General features: G+C 40.6%; 1 protein-coding gene across 1 annotated transcript; it reads right to left on the bottom strand.

Moving 5' to 3' along the window:
• On the bottom strand, positions 1-15,767 carry LOC121874774 (adult-specific cuticular protein ACP-20-like). Its single transcript, XM_042379067.1, has 4 exons — positions 15,716-15,767; positions 6,827-6,904; positions 6,051-6,230; positions 1-940 (listed from the first exon to the last, which is right to left on the bottom strand). Exons 1-4 carry the CDS (start codon positions 15,725-15,727, stop codon positions 887-889), a joined length of 324 nt encoding a protein of 107 aa, XP_042235001.1. The 5' UTR covers positions 15,728-15,767; the 3' UTR covers positions 1-886.
• Between the last annotated feature and the right edge of the window lie 1,119 nt (positions 15,768-16,886).

Below are 16,886 nucleotides of genomic sequence, written 5' to 3'. Positions count from 1 at the left end.
TATCATTCTGATTCATATATACGTACTGCACCATAAACAGGCTATGCATTATCAATGCACATTCAGTGTTGAACAAATATTAGTCAGTAATATCACACTTGATCAAAGCTTGTAAATGACAGGATGTATGAATATAAATAGTATTGCTATGAATCAAAAGTTGAATACAGGGTAATAGGCAACAATTTAGCAATAGATATGGTCATGTTCTATACTGTATAGTACAGTACTGTACAGTACAGATAACATGAAAATAAGAAATAAAGGGCAATTAAAGGGTCATAATTAAATTAGGTAGGCCTGATTGACAATGAAAATTATAAAATGTCACAACATACCAAGTGTTTCTGCTACTTTATTGGTAAGAAAACCTGCAGCTAAGAAGCCATTGTGTAAACACAGGAATGAAGTCTGTTGGACAATCAAAGACTAGAGACATCATCAACCTTATCGCTGTTGACAGTCATGAACACCAAACTGCCAGGTAAAGGCCACAGGAGGATCCAAAATAAGGATTAAAAATATGCACGTACAGTACAGTACTGTATTGTAAATTGATGTAGTCAGAGACAGATGATAATGGTATATAGTACTACTATAAATTAATTTAAATTCAGATATAGTATACAGTATCGTACAATATAAGCAAGAACGGGTGGATTTAAATAAGTGGAAACATGGTGAGGGTTAAATCTTGTCATAGACTGATGAAGATATATCCAAATGGATATAATCAACTGAAGACAGTTGTACACGAACACAAGCAAAAAGACTCGGATCATGGCTAGAAATAGGCAAGATTTTAACCCTGAATGATTGCATATACTGTAGATTAGATCAGTCATAATATGAATGAAGATGAGTTATTCCTTGGTAATGTTTCAAGTTAGCCATAAACGGGAGCAGCAACGTGGTGGAGGGCATGTCCCTCGTATGACACCTGTGAGGAATAAAAGGGTTTACTGTATTATAGAACAAAAACATTTTGCAAAATAACAGTGTAGCTCTACATAATGAAGAGAATATCAAAACCACAAATAATATTAAGACCATTATTATGCAATACTGTAGTGTGCAAACATCTATGGAGGTTATTTCAATGTTTGGAATTTGAATGTAAATACTGTAGCAATGCATGTGAAAATTCAGTTCTCATAGCTTTTACAAAATATGAGATAAGAATGGCAATACTACTACCTGTACTACTACTACTACTACTCTACTGCAGTAATATCTCTGTTAGCCGGAATCCCTCAAACCCGGAATTAGAATTTTCTCGGAAAATTGTTCCCAATGCTGTAATTTTTTTGAAAATTCCAGCTTTCTTTTTTTTACTTTTTACGTTTATCCTCTTCACCACTGATCGGCTCATTAGCTGCTTGGGCAATCGGTCATGTCTCTGTTATGCACTGTTGGCAAGTACTGGGCACATTTTCTGGAAAATTCTGAGAACATTTTCCCAGTACCCAGGAAATTCCGGGGATGGGGGATATTTTTCCAGGTTCGAGAGATGATCTAATGAGCAATTTCTGGAACTTCTGAGAATATATTTCTGTTACCTGGAAAATTCTGGGGATTAGGGATTCTTTTTCCGGCTTTGAGAGATGAAATAATGCATCCTTCTGGAACTTCTGAGAAAATTTTTCTGTTACCAGTAAAATTTAGGGGATGAAGGATTTCTTCCGGCTTTGAGAGAGTTGCCTCGTTACTCAGAAATCTCTCATTCCTGGAAGTGCTCTGCACCAATTGTTCCGGCTAACAGAGATATCACTACTACTCTGTACAGTACTAATACCATGACTAATGATAATAATACCCTGTATAGTAATAATACCTTCATTGCATGTATTGAAAAGAAAATCCAGATATGCTTACATGAAAATAAAACATAGGTATTTCTTTCACAAATTGTATGAGTGACATTACCATTATGTTCCTTGAACTACTTACTATACAGTATAACCTACTAAGCTGAGCTACTTTATGACTTGCAGTGACTTAGGACTCGTATATGTTGTGGTGATGTAAGAAATGACCTGTACTGACCTGACCCTAGTACAGTACCTTTGGTGGTGGTGTAGGCTGCAGCTTGTATTATATAAGAACATAAGGATGGAGGAAACTGCAGTGGGAATATTGGTCCATACCTGGGCAGTCCCATTTACACCCAACCCCTATTGCTCATATATCCATCCAACCTATATTTGAAGCTATCCAACATATTCAAGTAAATTAAGATGTTTGGTAACTTGTTCCACTCATCCACTACTTTATTTCCAAACCAATGTTGCCTAAATCTAAATTTGTCTGATTTAAAACCATTGCTACGAGTTCGCTCCTGGTTGGATAGTTTAAGTACCTTTGTGATATCTTTTACTTACTTTTATCCTCTTCACCACTGATCGGCTCGTTAGCCGCTTGGGCAATCGGTCACGTCTGTTACTTTTCTTTTTCTTTTATCCTCTTCACCAGATGATCGACTCGTTAGCCGCTTGGGCGATCGGTCACGTCTCTGTTACGCACTGTTGGCAAGTACTGAGCACGCACCGGCTCCTGAATGTACCTGAACCTGCTCCAGTGTTGGTCAAGTCTGGTCTTGAAAGAGCTCACACTCGGTGCCGTCACAACACTTTCTGGTAGATTGTTCCAAGAGTTCACAACTCTCACTCCGAAAAAGTTTGCCTTCACAGTTTTCTGGACTTGCGGCTTCTTCAATCTTGAGCTGTGACCCCTTGTGGGGCGAGCGTCCGCCAGCTCCAAGTAAGGACACTCGAATGAGTAGTGCCCCTTGAGATGCTTATACACCTCAATTAGGTCTCCCCTTGCCCGTCTGTAGTATAAGCTAGGCAAGTTCAGGCGCTCCAATCTCTCAGGGTAGCTGAGGTGCCAAAGGACAGGCACCAGTCTGGTGGCCGTCCTTTGAATATTTTCAAGCAACTGACAGTCCCTAGCATATCTCGGGGACCAGACGGGGTGACAGTACTCCAGATGGGGAAGCACTTCACTCTTGAAGATCATTACGAGGGACGGACCGTCTAGATATCTGAACGACCTTCTTATAAGACCCAATAATTTATTTGCCTGATTTACCTTCTTCTCGCAATGGCCCGAGAACTTCAGCTCATTGTCAACATACACACCTAGGTCCTTCTCACATTCAGTCTCAAATAGTGCAGTTTCTTCATCCTGTTGGGACATATGATATGCCTCCTTACCATTGGTACACCCCAGGTGCATCCTCTTACACTGCGTGACATTGAATCTCGGCAGCCATTTCTTCGACCATTCTTGGAGCCCACAGAGGTCCTTCTGCAGCTCTTCACAGTCAGCTTGGTTCTTGGTTTCCCAAAATAACTTGGCGTCATCGGCAAACATTTGTATGGAGGAGTGTACAACGCCAGGCATGTCATTTATGAAACAAACAAACAACAGCGGGCCCTATACACTGCCCTGTGATACCCTGCTTGTGACAGGTACGGATGATGATGATTTCGTGCCTTTAATCACCACACACTGCTTGCGGTCATGTAGAAAGTCTTCTATCCACGCTAGGACATTTCGTGTAGTACACTGTCGAAAGCCTTGGCAAAATATAGGTAAATGTTGTCAATATTACCACCCCGTTCCAGAATATGGGTCCAAATATCCAATACCTTGAACAATTGTGCTAAGCAGGAGCACCTCGGCATAAAACAGTGTTGGCAATCCATTACAAGGTTGCTTCGTAGTAGATGTTCTATTGCGGCATCTCTGATAATACTCTCAAGTACTTTACATATTATGTTGGTCAGGCTCACCGGTCTATAGTTGTTCGTGGAGTGACGATCGCCCTTTGTTTAACCCTGACTTCCACTTATACATCTTGATCATATTGACCCCCACTCTATGTCTCTTGAGGGAGTGCAAATTAAGATGCTTTAACCTGTCTCTGAACTCAAGGTTCCTCGTGCCCGGGATTAGTCTGGTCATTCTCCTCTGAATTCTTTCTAAGGATTCTTTATCCATTCTGTAGTCCGGTGACCAGAACTGAACCGCATAATCCAAATGAGGGCCAACAAGCGCAAGATATAGTTTTAGGATAATCTCGCTAGTCTTGTAACTAACACGCCTTTGTATGAACCAAAGTACTTTGTTGGTCTTGTTTGGAGCAAATACACATTGTTGTCTTGGTTTAAGATTCCTACTTATCATTATACTCCTAAGTCTTTCTCAGTCAGATTTCTCTATAACAACATTGTTCATCTGATATCTGGTTTCTCTGTTTACGTCTCCTCGACTAAGTACTTTACATTTGTCCACATTAAATTTCATCAGCCATTTTTCAGACCATGTGAAAATTTGTTTATTTGTTTAGATCTTCCTGTACTTTTGCGGAGTCCTCGTCAGATTTAATTACACGCCCTATTTTAGTGTTGTCAGCAAATTTACTTATGTTTCTGTCTATGCCTATATGTCATTTATGTCTATAATAAATAGTAATGGTCCAAGTACTGACCCTTGGGGTACCCCACTAGTGATGCTACCTCAATCGGATTTAGTGCCATTAATGCTCACTCGCTGTTTCCTGTCTTGTAACCATCCCCTAATCCATTTTAGAATATCTCCTCCAATTCCATGAAATGCCACTTTTCATAGGGGACTCAGTCGAAGGCTTTGTTAAAGTCGAGGTATACCACATCGTAATCGTGTCCGTCATCCACTGATTTGAAAACAGTTGAAAAGAATGTTAATAGATTTGTCAGATATGAACGTCCACTTATGAAGCCATGTTGAGAGTCATTGATCAACTTGTGCTACTCCAGGCGATTTCGAGTATTACTTCCAGCAATTTGCCTACGATTGATGTGGGCTAATCCCCATAAAAAAATGATTGGATGGTAGTTAGAGACTCCTGAACTGTTTCAAGAAAATCCTGATTCTGAGTTACCCTTAAGGTTGGTCCAGTCTATTTGACTAATGTTAAAGTCACCTACTATACAGACTTTGCTATGTCTGCATACCCTGAGCATTTCATCCCAAATAAGTTGCTCATTACAATAAGTCTATCGAGATTTACTCCTATAATAAATTTTTTCCTGGAAAAATGTTTACGAAACCGTTATCGCTAGAAGTTGTTCGTTGATTTTTTTTATTTTTGCTATACTTATTGTTTTGATGATTCTAAGTAAAAAAAAAAAGAAACGACAATTTTCAAGTATAATTTTAAGTACTTTTTTTTATACTCTATCCCGCTTCACAATTCTCCTCCCGGCGCCATTTTTTTTGTTTACCTCGCTGAATCCCTCTTCAAGAGACGTTTCCTAAATGATGGTGAACGCTTCCATGAATTCCTCCTCGCCATTGCTGATGTATATCAACATAAATATTAAGGTTAGTTGTTTAACACATAAATTAACACGATAACACATAGAACCTAATAAAACCCAACCTAACATACCCAACCTTTGGGTATGTTAGGTCAGGTTCTCTTAGGTTCTATGTATTGTCGTTTCAATTTCTGTGTTTAGTATTACGCTAATAGTGTGTACAAAAAATTTAAACCAAATCGCATATTTCCTTCTTGTGATAACGGTTTTGTAAACCTTTACCGTTTTCCCTACCATCGGTTAATTCTATCCAAATTGTTGATGTACTCAGTTTAGTTTTTATTTCCCTATTGATTTCACACTTCAGATTATCCCTGACATATTGGCTTGGCCCTGATAGTAGTTGTGGTGGTGTAAATGGTGACCTGTGCTGGCCATGTACTGGTGTGGAGCTGCAAGCCATGACCTGTTCTGACTTGGTCCTGGTAGGCTGGTACAGTCTCACCCAAAAGTTCGTTAGCTCTCCCAGCCAGCTATTGCTGCACTGCCTGCTTCGGATGTTTGAAACTGTCTCAGTACCAACCAGAACATGAAACCGATACGAATAAATCTAAAGGTTCGATGTAACAGATTCAAGTTCATACATCTGAAGCAGGCAGTGCAGCAATAGCTGGCTGGGAGAGCTAACGAACTTTTGGGTGAGACTGTACCACTGTAGAGCTGTTAACCAAGACCTGTACTGACCTGGGCCTGGTATCCATTGTGGTGATCAGCGGTGTACGTGACAATCTGTTTACGACCGTCAGGAAGGCGCACGTAATAGCGCCCTTTCACCACGTTCCCGTCTGAGTGCTCTGTATGGCCGAAGTCTGTGCCAGTGTACTGGTCGGCCACGCCGTAGCCGAAGTCGTAGGGAATGGGTGCCTGTAAGAGGGAGGAATATAAAGAAGTGGGTGTTTGGGAGAAAGTGGGTGAAAGAGGGCTTGATCGTAGAAAGACGGATATGAAGAAAACTGGGGAGTAAATGATAATAGCCGAAAGGTGAAGTGGCCGGAAATCCCCAAACAAACAACAAATGGGAGGAAAGAGTGAGGCATTGAGGCTGAAAGGGAGAGGGGTGTGAGAGAGAAGAGTGGGTGAAAGAAGAGTAAGGGTTAATAAAGGAATAATTGAGAGGAAAGGAGTATGTAAAAATATCTAAAAGGTGTAGAGGAAAAAGAGGTGTCAAAGAAGAGATTTAGGAGAGGAGGTAGGAAGAGGAACTAAAGTAGAGAGGGCCGGGTAACAGCTGAGTCGATAAATTTGTTCATACGTATTGATATTTATAGTGTTACATGACAGAGCTAAACTTGGTGCAAAAAAAAAAATGAGTAACCAAGAAACAAAGAAAGGGTGGAAAAATAATACAAATAAACATGGAGTTTCAAGAAAAAAACATGAAAAATAATTGAGAGTAACAATGAAGTTAAGGACGAAGTGAGAAGAGAGGAAAATTACAATCCTCGAAAGTATGTACTCACATAGTGCACATGTCCACCATCGTAGCCCACGCCATCAGCCACCACACACATCACCACCGCTGCCACGCCCACCAACACCTGTGAGTACAAGCCAAAGGTCATTCTCCTTTGTTTCTCTACACGCTATCGGTCACAGCCTCCTCCACTGACACTGAAAGCATAGCCATCCTCGCGGGCACTTATGAGGGGGCGACGACCTATGCTCGCACTGAACGCCGGAGCCTCCCCCCACCCCCTACCCCCACAACAACAACAAGCATGAGGGATATGATGATATGTGACTACTGCAAGGGTATGACGGATATGGATGATACAGGCCTGGCCAATGCAAAGTTTAGGAAGATGCTAACTGCTGTAAAGCATGAAGGCTGTTGCCCTGACTGCATAGTCAAGGTGAAAGAGGCGATTGCAAGCCATAAGAGAACGAGTTCCCTAGGGACGAAAATGGATGAAGCTGGAGCCCTGCTGGTTGCCAAACTAGAGCAAGCTGGGAAAGAGGTCCTTGCTAAGACTGTGGAAGTAGCTGATAGAATGGAGGTGGTTTCCAAGAGGAGTTATGCTGAGGCATTCGCAGGGCCACGGGGGGTGGCGGAGAATAATGCAGGATCAGAACAGGTTCTACAGCAGAAAAGGGACTCTGAAGAAGTGTGTCGAAGAAATAAAAATTAACGGACCTATTGTTAGGGGAGAGGAGGAACAACGGGAACGTTTCCAGCGCAGGAACAATGTAATAGTTTTTGGAGTCCTCGAGAGCCAGGCGGAGGGAACTGAGAGCAAGGTAACACACGACAAGATGCAGTTTCAGAATATTTGTACAGAGGTTCTGAAGATGCCATCAACCCCTCAGGATGTGAGGAGGCTGGGACAAGAGCAAGGGGATAAGCCTCGCCCCCTCAGGACCACACTAGTGAGCGAGGAGGAGAAATGGAGGGTTATTCGGCAGGCAAAAAAGTTAGCAAGGAGCGAGACATCTCGGGGTGTATTCATTCACCCAGATCGCACGGTAATGCAGAGGGAACAGCACAAGAAGCTCCTGCAGGCCTTGAAGCAGAAGAGGGAGGAGTCAAAGAGGAACGGGTTATATTCAGGGGAGGGTAGTGGAAGCAAGTGTGCCGCCTGACCAGCATAATATGTAAAGTACTTGAGAGTATTATCAGAGATGCCGCAATGGAACATCTATTACGAAACAACCTTGTAAAAGATTGCCAACACGGTTTTATGCCGGGGCGCTCCTGCTTAACACAATTGCTCAAGGTATTGGATATTTGGACCCATATTCTGGAACGGGGTGGTAATATCGACAATATTTACCTAGATTTTGCCAAGGCTTTCGACAGCGTACCCCATGAAAGGCTGAAAATCAAACTGGAAGGGTGGAATTCGGGGAAATGTCGTAGCATGGATAGAAGACTTTCTACATGACCACAAGCAGTGTGTGGTGATTAATGGCACGAAATCGTCATCCATACCTGTCACAAGTGGGGTACCACAGGGCAATGTATTGGACCCGCTCTTGTTTGTTTGTTTCATAAATGACATGCCTGACGATGTACACACCTCCATACAAATGTTTGCCGATGACGCTAAGTTATTTTGGGAAATTAAGAACCAAGCTGACTGTGAAGAGCTGCAGAAGGACCTCTGTGGGCTCCAAGAATGGTCGAAGAAATGGCTGCCGAGATTCAGTGTCACGCAGTGTAAGAGGATGCACCTGCGGCGTACCAACGGTAAGGAGGCGTATCATATGTCCCAACGGGATGAAGAAACTGCACTATTTGAGACTGAATGTGAGAAGGACCTAGGTGTGTATGTTGACAATGAGCTGAAGTTCTCGGGCCATTGTGAGAAGAAGGTAAATCAGGCAAATAAATTATTGGGTCTTATAAGAAGGTCGTAACGATCTTCAGAAATCACTCGTTTGTGATTTAACCCCCTCCCCCCTTATAATAGTTCTATCGATTGCATGTTCTGAATTCCCGGTACTCTGTGCTTGCTAACTTGTACCATATAACCAAACTATACTAAACCTTACCTTATCCCCCAGTGACCCTAGCCGGGGACTTCGCCTCCCGGATCCCCAAACGCTATGTAATAACCCTCGAGTCGCGTGGTCAGCCTCCACGAGAATATAAATAGCCGTTACAGTATTTCTTACCTTACTCCAAGTTAGGGTCAGAGTCTGAGTCAGGGACCAGAATGCGTCGTGGGTTCCTCTGTTCTCTAAAGTTTCCTTATTTTTAGAATGAAATAATACGATAAACTTCCAATAATCGAAATCGCACAAAGCACGTTATGGCTCCATGTTGCAACTGATTAAAAATGTCTCGTGTTCAAATTTCACTTATGCACCAGTCTTTATTTGGATATTAAAACTTTTTCCGATGTTATTCGACGAGTTTCGAACGAATTTGATATTCATTTCAGTTGGAAATCAATAAATTTGAGAACTCCCCTACCCATCAATCTTAACGATTTCTTTTATCGAGTAAATCACAAATAAAATACCAACCAACAAAACCTAACCTGACCTATCACTATTTTTCTGATGAAACTCTGCAACTGACGTAAAATAATCTCTATCACAATGTCGGCACAGCTCTTCCCACCTGTTCAGCCATATCTGGTTATTCTGGTACTGAAAAATAAAATCTCCATTCCCGACGCACCCACGCATTGTTCATTGACTAAGAAAAAAAAAACTCGCACAATTATAGTGCAGGAGGGGCAGTGGCAGCGTCTTTCCAGCGTTGGCGCTTGTCTGCCTCGTTATGCAGTCGGGCTAACTCAAAGTATTGACACCTTGTTATAGCGGTCCGACTAATTACCCAATGTAGCAAAATGTAGCCGCAATGAAGTCAAATAATGGTCCTACATGAATAAATCGTACTGCTAATCACTTCTCGACTAGTATTTGGTGTCACAAAGTCACAAAAAATTGGAAAACTTACTTTAATCTGAGTTAATAGATCGCGTGCATGTACCGAGGGAGCGAGTAATTACCCAAATGTAGCCAAATGTAGCCGCAATGAAGTCAAATGATGGTCGTACAAGCGTAAATCGGGCTGTGAATCACTTCTCGATTATTATTTGGTGTCATAAAGTCACAAAAAATTGGTAAACTTAATTTAATCTGAGTTGTGTTGTGTTAGGTTAGGTTAGGTACATGCACTTGATCTATTAACTCAGATTAAATTAAGTTTACCAATTTTTTGTGACTTCGTGACACCAAATACCAGTCGAGAAGTGATTGGCAGTCCGATTTATTCATGTAGGACCATTATTTGACTTCAGTGCGGCTACATTTGGGTACATTTGGGTAATTACTCGCTCCCTCGGTACATGCACGCGATCTACTGTAGTAACTCAAATTACGTTTTCCAATTTTTTTTTTACTATGTGACACCAAATACTAGTCGAGAAGTGATTGGTAACCCGATTTATTCATGTAGGACCATTATTTGACTTCATTGCGGGCTACATTTGGGTAATTAGTCGGACCCCTTGAATAGTGCTCCTACAAGCGTTACGGTGTTGAGTAATCGTCTTCCGTGTGAAGGGGGTCGATTTGGCACTTTTCAGGTTTGTCCTAAGACTATCCTTATACCTCTTCAGTTGCTCGCCAACATTGTTTACTATTCGTTAGCCGACTGTAAAGTAACTGCTTTGGCAGTCTACTGTCGCCCAAGCGGGTAACATGGCCAGTCCAGCGTAGTGAGGTAAGCGAATGTACGAACACACAATTTGAGCAACCGTGTAGGGGCAACAGGTGCTCTGATTTTATTAATTTTAAAATTAAATAACTTTTTTATTGTCAATTTGCGACGGAAGTGTAATATAAGAAAATGACCATAGATCAAAAATAGTTGCATCGATTGAGTGTAGTGAATTTCCGGAATTCTGTGGTTGCTGTAAACTGTATTATTACCTCACTGTAAAGGTAATTCATTCATGGATTTTAGTGATTATGTTTCTAATAACCTAACTACTGTACACTCGGTATCTTGTTCAGACATATCAGTGCTACATAAAATTCTCTTGATTGATTCAGACCTGGAGAAACTGTTTACCAACATACCGTTTTCTGTTTTAAAGGCCAACTTAGTGCTTTGAGGTGCAGCTAGAAAATGTTTCAGTTGACCTGATATCTCTGCAGGTCCAAGTTTGTAAAAGTCAGACATTAAGAACTGGCGCACAAGAACAGTAAAGTATTAACCTAGAGACTAGAGTGTAATTATGTTAATGGGTCCGGTGTCGAAACTACGAAAAACGACATTGAATTTACGGTCTTTTTATATTAGTGCACCATTCTATCTCTTGGTGTTAGAAATATGTTTTTTCCGAATGTTTAGACAATTCTAAGACATTTCTTCTATGATATTTTCATTGGAAATTAAGGATAGGATAGGTTAGGTTAGGTTTGGTTGGTTTTGTGTAATTTTTTTTATACACAGAAAGGGGGGGGGGTTGGTTAAGTTAGGTTTGTATTTCTTTCGATACTAGAAATATCATAGAAGAAAAATGTCTTAAAATTGTCTAAACATTCCGAAAAACATTTCTAACCGAGAGATAGAACGGTGCACTATTATAAATTGACCGAATTACTTAAGAAGCGGCAAATAGGTTGTAGCTTTCGCGTTTAGGTAAATTAATTAGCAATATGAGCTGTGGTGTAATGGCCAGCATGCTCGCCTCGCAAGTCAGTTGTCACAGTTTCGATCCCCGGGCAGGTGAAACTATGGGCTAGTTTCACTAACGCTATTTTACTGTGAGTGCGCTCATGGTAAAATAGCATTAGTGGGAATTGATCCCGTCACGGTAAAATGTCCACTGCTGTCTGCGATATTGTTACCAATTGAAATTAGGTCTTTAAAGTTTAAGCTCAATTTCGGCTGCATATGAATCCTAGCCATAATTGAAATCAGGACCCATTCCATGTTGCCTCTCAAGCCGCCGTTTTTGTTCACATTTTCGTAATGGACAATTTTCCTTAACGACTTTATAATGGCTATTATTTCACTCGTTGCTACGAAACGAATCTCGGGAATTTTATAGTTGCGCAATCAGTAATTTTGTCAATTGACACTTCAGCGGCATTTCTGGCGCAAATTACGTTAGCGAGATACTTAACATTTTATTATGTATGTTCGTACGTGGCAGTACACACCCAGAACATCTAACGACTGTGGGGCTTCGCAGTTAGGTTAAGTTAGGTTGGTTAGGGTTTTGTTTTTCCGATGGCTTTTGATGTGTTTGAACACTTTTTACCTGGACTTTTATAGCAAATCTCTAAATTCTGAGATGGAAGGGAAGGGGGTGCGGGGGAGCTAATCTCAGAAACTTGATTTGCACCAGCAATGAAGGTCAAATTTGTCCATAGCACCTCAAAAACGGTGGCAACAAGTGAAATTCTCCTATAATCGTCCACCTTTATTATGGGTTAAATGAGGGTAATCATGCACGTAGGACACGTCATGATGATTAGTGATCGTGTAGCGTAACTAGGACTACCGTGGTTGAGTGAGTTGAATGTTGCTTTCACTCAGGGAAGTCCTGAATGTGTGACATAATCCTCCAGTTTTGACCTTGACTAGTGATGACTGCAACTGAGATGAAGCCATCATGGTGATTCTTCGGCACATGACTCGGCAACATCCAACACACGCCAATGTTAGTGTACCCAAGGAATACTGTATATCAACTCTTAGGCAATGTACCCGTAAAACACTTACACTTCAGTTAACTATACCTTTAAAATATACTGAAAACACAGGTGTATTAAACAAGTGAAATGCTTAAAATTTAGCTATATGTAGTGATAACACGGCTTAATGCTGTATTCTGCCACTGGTATCTAGTACAGTATTTTAATTCACTCAATCGTCGGCTTTACCATTACCTTCTTGCGTGAGTTTCTGACGCAGTGAGCAATAGTTTCTGCTTCATTTTTATCTTAATAGGTTTTTGATGCTTGGTTTCACTTATGTCTGTACGGTACCGGTAACTATATATAATTTGGAAATATCACTCGTCTCAACATTGCGACTATTGTCAATCCCCCGCATGAGTTTTGAATTCACATCACACCTTGCTATAGATACGAGCCATTTTGGTAGATAGGATATAGTTAAGTTGGTGTAAGAATCTCACAATTATATTTTATTAAATATGTATTAATGTGTTCTTGATCTATAAATTTATATTATGCTATCGCCTGGAGATGCTTGGAATTCTCCGAAGGCTGTAAATTGAAAGAATTTGTTGGTTTGTAACAGCTAATGGAGTGTAAATTTGACGTAAGGTAGCTGTTATATTTCAAAACCCGCACTTGTATAGCTAAATTTATATTATTGTTTCGGTCATCCGGAGAATCTTGGCAGGTTAGGTTGTTAGATATAGTTCCTGGGTTCTGTGGCTAGGTTAGGTTGTTTAGGGTATAGGTTAGGTGAGATGAAATGATTCAAAACCCGTCGGAAAAACGTAGGGATGACCGAAACGATAATTTTACAGCAAATTTTTCCATTTATTATTAGTTTGTTCAGTTTATCCACATATCACCTGCCGAGTCTTTCATCAAGCTCACAGATATTAAAATGTGCAGAGCTGGTGTTGTTTCGGCCACTTGCGCCACTACAATACTCTCAGTATACAATTTTATATTTTTACTTTGTGTAAAACTGCTTCGTTAACTGCGTATGTTATTTTGATGTGTTCGTCATGACATTGAAGGTTCAAGAATTTGTATAACGAGTTTCTAAGATCAAGGCAGAAGGCCCTGTGCATAATTAATTGATGGGCGGTCCAAATGTTCGGTCCTATCATCAAGAGTATTTGTTAAGTTTCTGTCGAACGCATAATTGTGCATGGGAAATTTCTTTCTCTCCCAAAAGAAAATACCATTGAGGTATATAAATACACAAAAATAAAATACGAGAAAAAATTTCACGTTTTTCAGGGGGCAAAAGGTGGATATGGCAGGTGATCAACCGTAAGGGTGAGTACTGTTGTTGGGCAAGGGCGGATGCAGGAATATCAAAGACGGGGTTCAACCAATAAGTTGCGGGTGGGGAACATGGCGAGCAGTGAGCCCACCCAGCTGTTTTTTTTTTGTGGGGGGACGTAATAAGGGTAATTTTTTTAATCTGATCCATATCATGGGCATTTTGAAACCATGTGCACTTGATTTTAAGAGATATTTTGAGGTCAATAGTAACTACGTTTTACCATAGAAAAACGTCTGAGTACAATATTGCATTAAAGAAAAGGTATTGGAATTTTCTGATGAAAATGGGGTTCCGGACCACCAGGACCCCCTGGAACCGCCCCTGTTCGGTGAGGTAAATACAACTGTAATATCTTTATAATTCATATTTACTTTTTTGTTTGAATATGTATACTGTAACATAACATTTATAAGAAAAGCATTGTCGCCGTTACTTTAACTTTTGTACGGTACACAACAAATTGCAAAATTAAAAAGTTTTGAACTGATATCTATACTTTCAGGGATATATAATACAATTTGCTTTAAAGAATTCAGAAACGCTGACGCTGAGTCAATGACTATTACTTTATTCATAATAAGTAATGTGTCAGCATAACACGAATTTATCCCCGACAAGTATAAGTGAAAACCTTATCTATGTGCTGCACGAGCCATTTTTATAGATTTTGCATGCATGGCTTTTATAATAAATGTAATCGTCCAAATTTCATGCATGTCAAGATAGGAAATATTCAACTACCCGGTATAACGACTCACGAGAGATGAATTTGAGATGGTAGGCCGACGAGATAGAAACACTGGACAATGGACCGAAGTGAAGGTTTTAATTTGTAAATATGTAATACTCTATAGATGTGGTTAACGTAATAGTTCTTAAGCTTATCAGAACCAAGTCCGTATTTTCATAGAGGTAGCTCGGTAATTTTTACTCCGAAGCATGGCAGCGTTTTTAATGGTACTGTAGTTTGAGATCGACTGCTTTTAAATCGTTATAGTGCTTCTTTTCTATGACAAATTTAGACGTGTTCCTTCAACTCCAGCTAGGGTGGAATTTTCACGTAGGAATTGTTAAGAATTCAAGTCATGTAGTTTTTGTTTGTGGCCACCAAGAGAGCTCTGATACGAGTTACACTCTTAATTGGGATAGTGTGTGTCGCCAGTCTTCTAATCCCCTACACGGTCAATGTTATTGAAACAATATATTGACTCATTATTATTGGTCAATATGCAGACCCTCTTCATGGTTCAATATTATTGAGCAAAAATCTGTCAGTACGACACCCACGCCTACATAGGCAATATGGCAGACACAGATATGGCATGTATAGCCATTGCATTAGCTTTTTGTATTTAGAAGAAAAAATGCGTCGGTGGACGAAACAATGGAACACGAAAAGATAGGAAGATAACCATGAAAATTTGTTTAAGGATATAATACATTCAGATGACGTAAAGGTACACGTATTGCGCAATAAAAATTAAACTTATTTTGATTCCTTTAATATATTGCATTATACTTCAATATTTACCCTAAACGATCATCAGTAATATTGCGCAATGTGAATTTTTTGGCATTAATATTGACCGTGTAGGGTCCGCTTTATTAAAGTAGGTTATTATTATATACTTTTTTTTGCCTCTGCTGTTATTTTAGCATTATCTTTAATACTTGTTTACAATAATCACTACTGATCACTTGTATTGGTAATAGTACTACTGTGTTTAAAATAATATTTTTTTACAAGCTTTCTGATAATTCTCTAATATTGTAGTATCAGATTTGCATTCCACCAACAGTCAAAATTATTTGACTGATTCCTTCACAGTTCCTCACAGACACTGCCGTACACATTGTGGTTCTTCCTTGGAGTACCTTCAGCTCTTACCTTGAGAAACATAGCTGGAGCAAGTGTGTTGACGATACGAGAGCTGGAGGACGAATGATGCTGAGAGGTAAGTTGACTACGGCTTTTATAGCTGGTGTTGTAGAGGTTGAGTTCTCGAGTCCGTCCAGTCAGTTGATCCCAGAGTCGTCAGTACCAAGGTCGACCTTGGTCAGTACGTCTGGATGGCGAAGTCTAACAGGGGGGGGGGGTATTTGGGGGTGAGAAGCATACTTTGTGAAGGTCATTACAGGTGGTTCACGTGTTAGCATGAGACTGTAGGCGGAGAGTCGAGGTTAGTGGAATCAACGGTGCTGTTATTTAAACCTGTCATGTTCTCTCTAGTTGACTTGTCATTTAGCTTTGTCATGTGGACCTGTCACTCGGACCTGACCACCATTGGTTTGGCAATCTCTATATTTTGCCGACTTAAACGTCAGAGTGAACTATATGCCCATTTAATCCTAGAAGTTAAACATGAAACGTCAGGAATAAAGCTCCATCCCTTGGTCGTGTTTCCTTCGCTACCATGGGAGAGACTACTGTGGGTTGTAGGGTGTCTCTTAACTCTGTGTTTGGACTGTATTTAGTGACTAACGGTCGGGATGAGGAGTATCTAATCTTGCTCTGCTTGGGTGAAGAATGTGTCAGTTGGAGGCCAGATAGGCGGTTTTGGAGGTCGACTAATACATGGTAAGCTTCACGCCCACTTACCCTCTACGACTCCCATATATCCACCAAGGTCACCACGCCCACACCAACTGGGCGGCTTGTAAATAATAGACTTGTCCAGACATGGCGGTCAGTGGTGTTGAGCTAAACACATCTCATTACCCCTCCTTCACTCCCTCGTATTACCTCTCCTTCCTTCATTCCCTCTTATTACCTCTCCTTCCTTCATTCCCTCTTATTACCTCTCCTTCCTTCATTCCCTCTTATTACCTCTCCTTCCTTCATTCCCTCGTATTACCTCTCCTTCCTTCATTCCCTCTTATTACCTCTCCTTCCTTCATTCCCTCTTATTAACTCTCCTTACTTCACTCATTACCTTTCCTTCCTCCTTCTCAATGCCTTTCCTTCCCTTTCTCTCAATACCTCTCCTTCCCCCTCTTTTTACCTCTTCTTCCTTCCCTCCCGGTCATTACCTCTCCTTCCTTCCCTCCCTCTCAATACA

This window comes from Homarus americanus, unplaced genomic scaffold (genome assembly GCF_018991925.1).
Source record: "Homarus americanus isolate GMGI-L3 unplaced genomic scaffold, GMGI_Hamer_2.0 scaffold40841, whole genome shotgun sequence".
NCBI lineage: Eukaryota > Metazoa > Arthropoda > Malacostraca > Decapoda > Nephropidae > Homarus > Homarus americanus.
The sequence above is the reverse complement of the archived record's forward strand: the minus strand, read 5'-3'. Positions and strand labels throughout refer to the sequence as shown.

What these genes read in the sequence shown, in the direction of transcription:
- LOC121874774 (XM_042379067.1), bottom strand. An exon ending in ATGGTGGACATGTGCACTAT is followed by an intron (nt 6,231 to 6,826) that starts GTGAGTACATAC and finishes TCCCTCTTACAG; the next exon opens with GCACCCATTCCCTACGACTT. An exon ending in ACAATGGATACCAGGCCCAG is followed by an intron (nt 941 to 6,050) that starts GTCAGTACAGGT and finishes TATTCCTCACAG; the next exon opens with GTGTCATACGAGGGACATGC.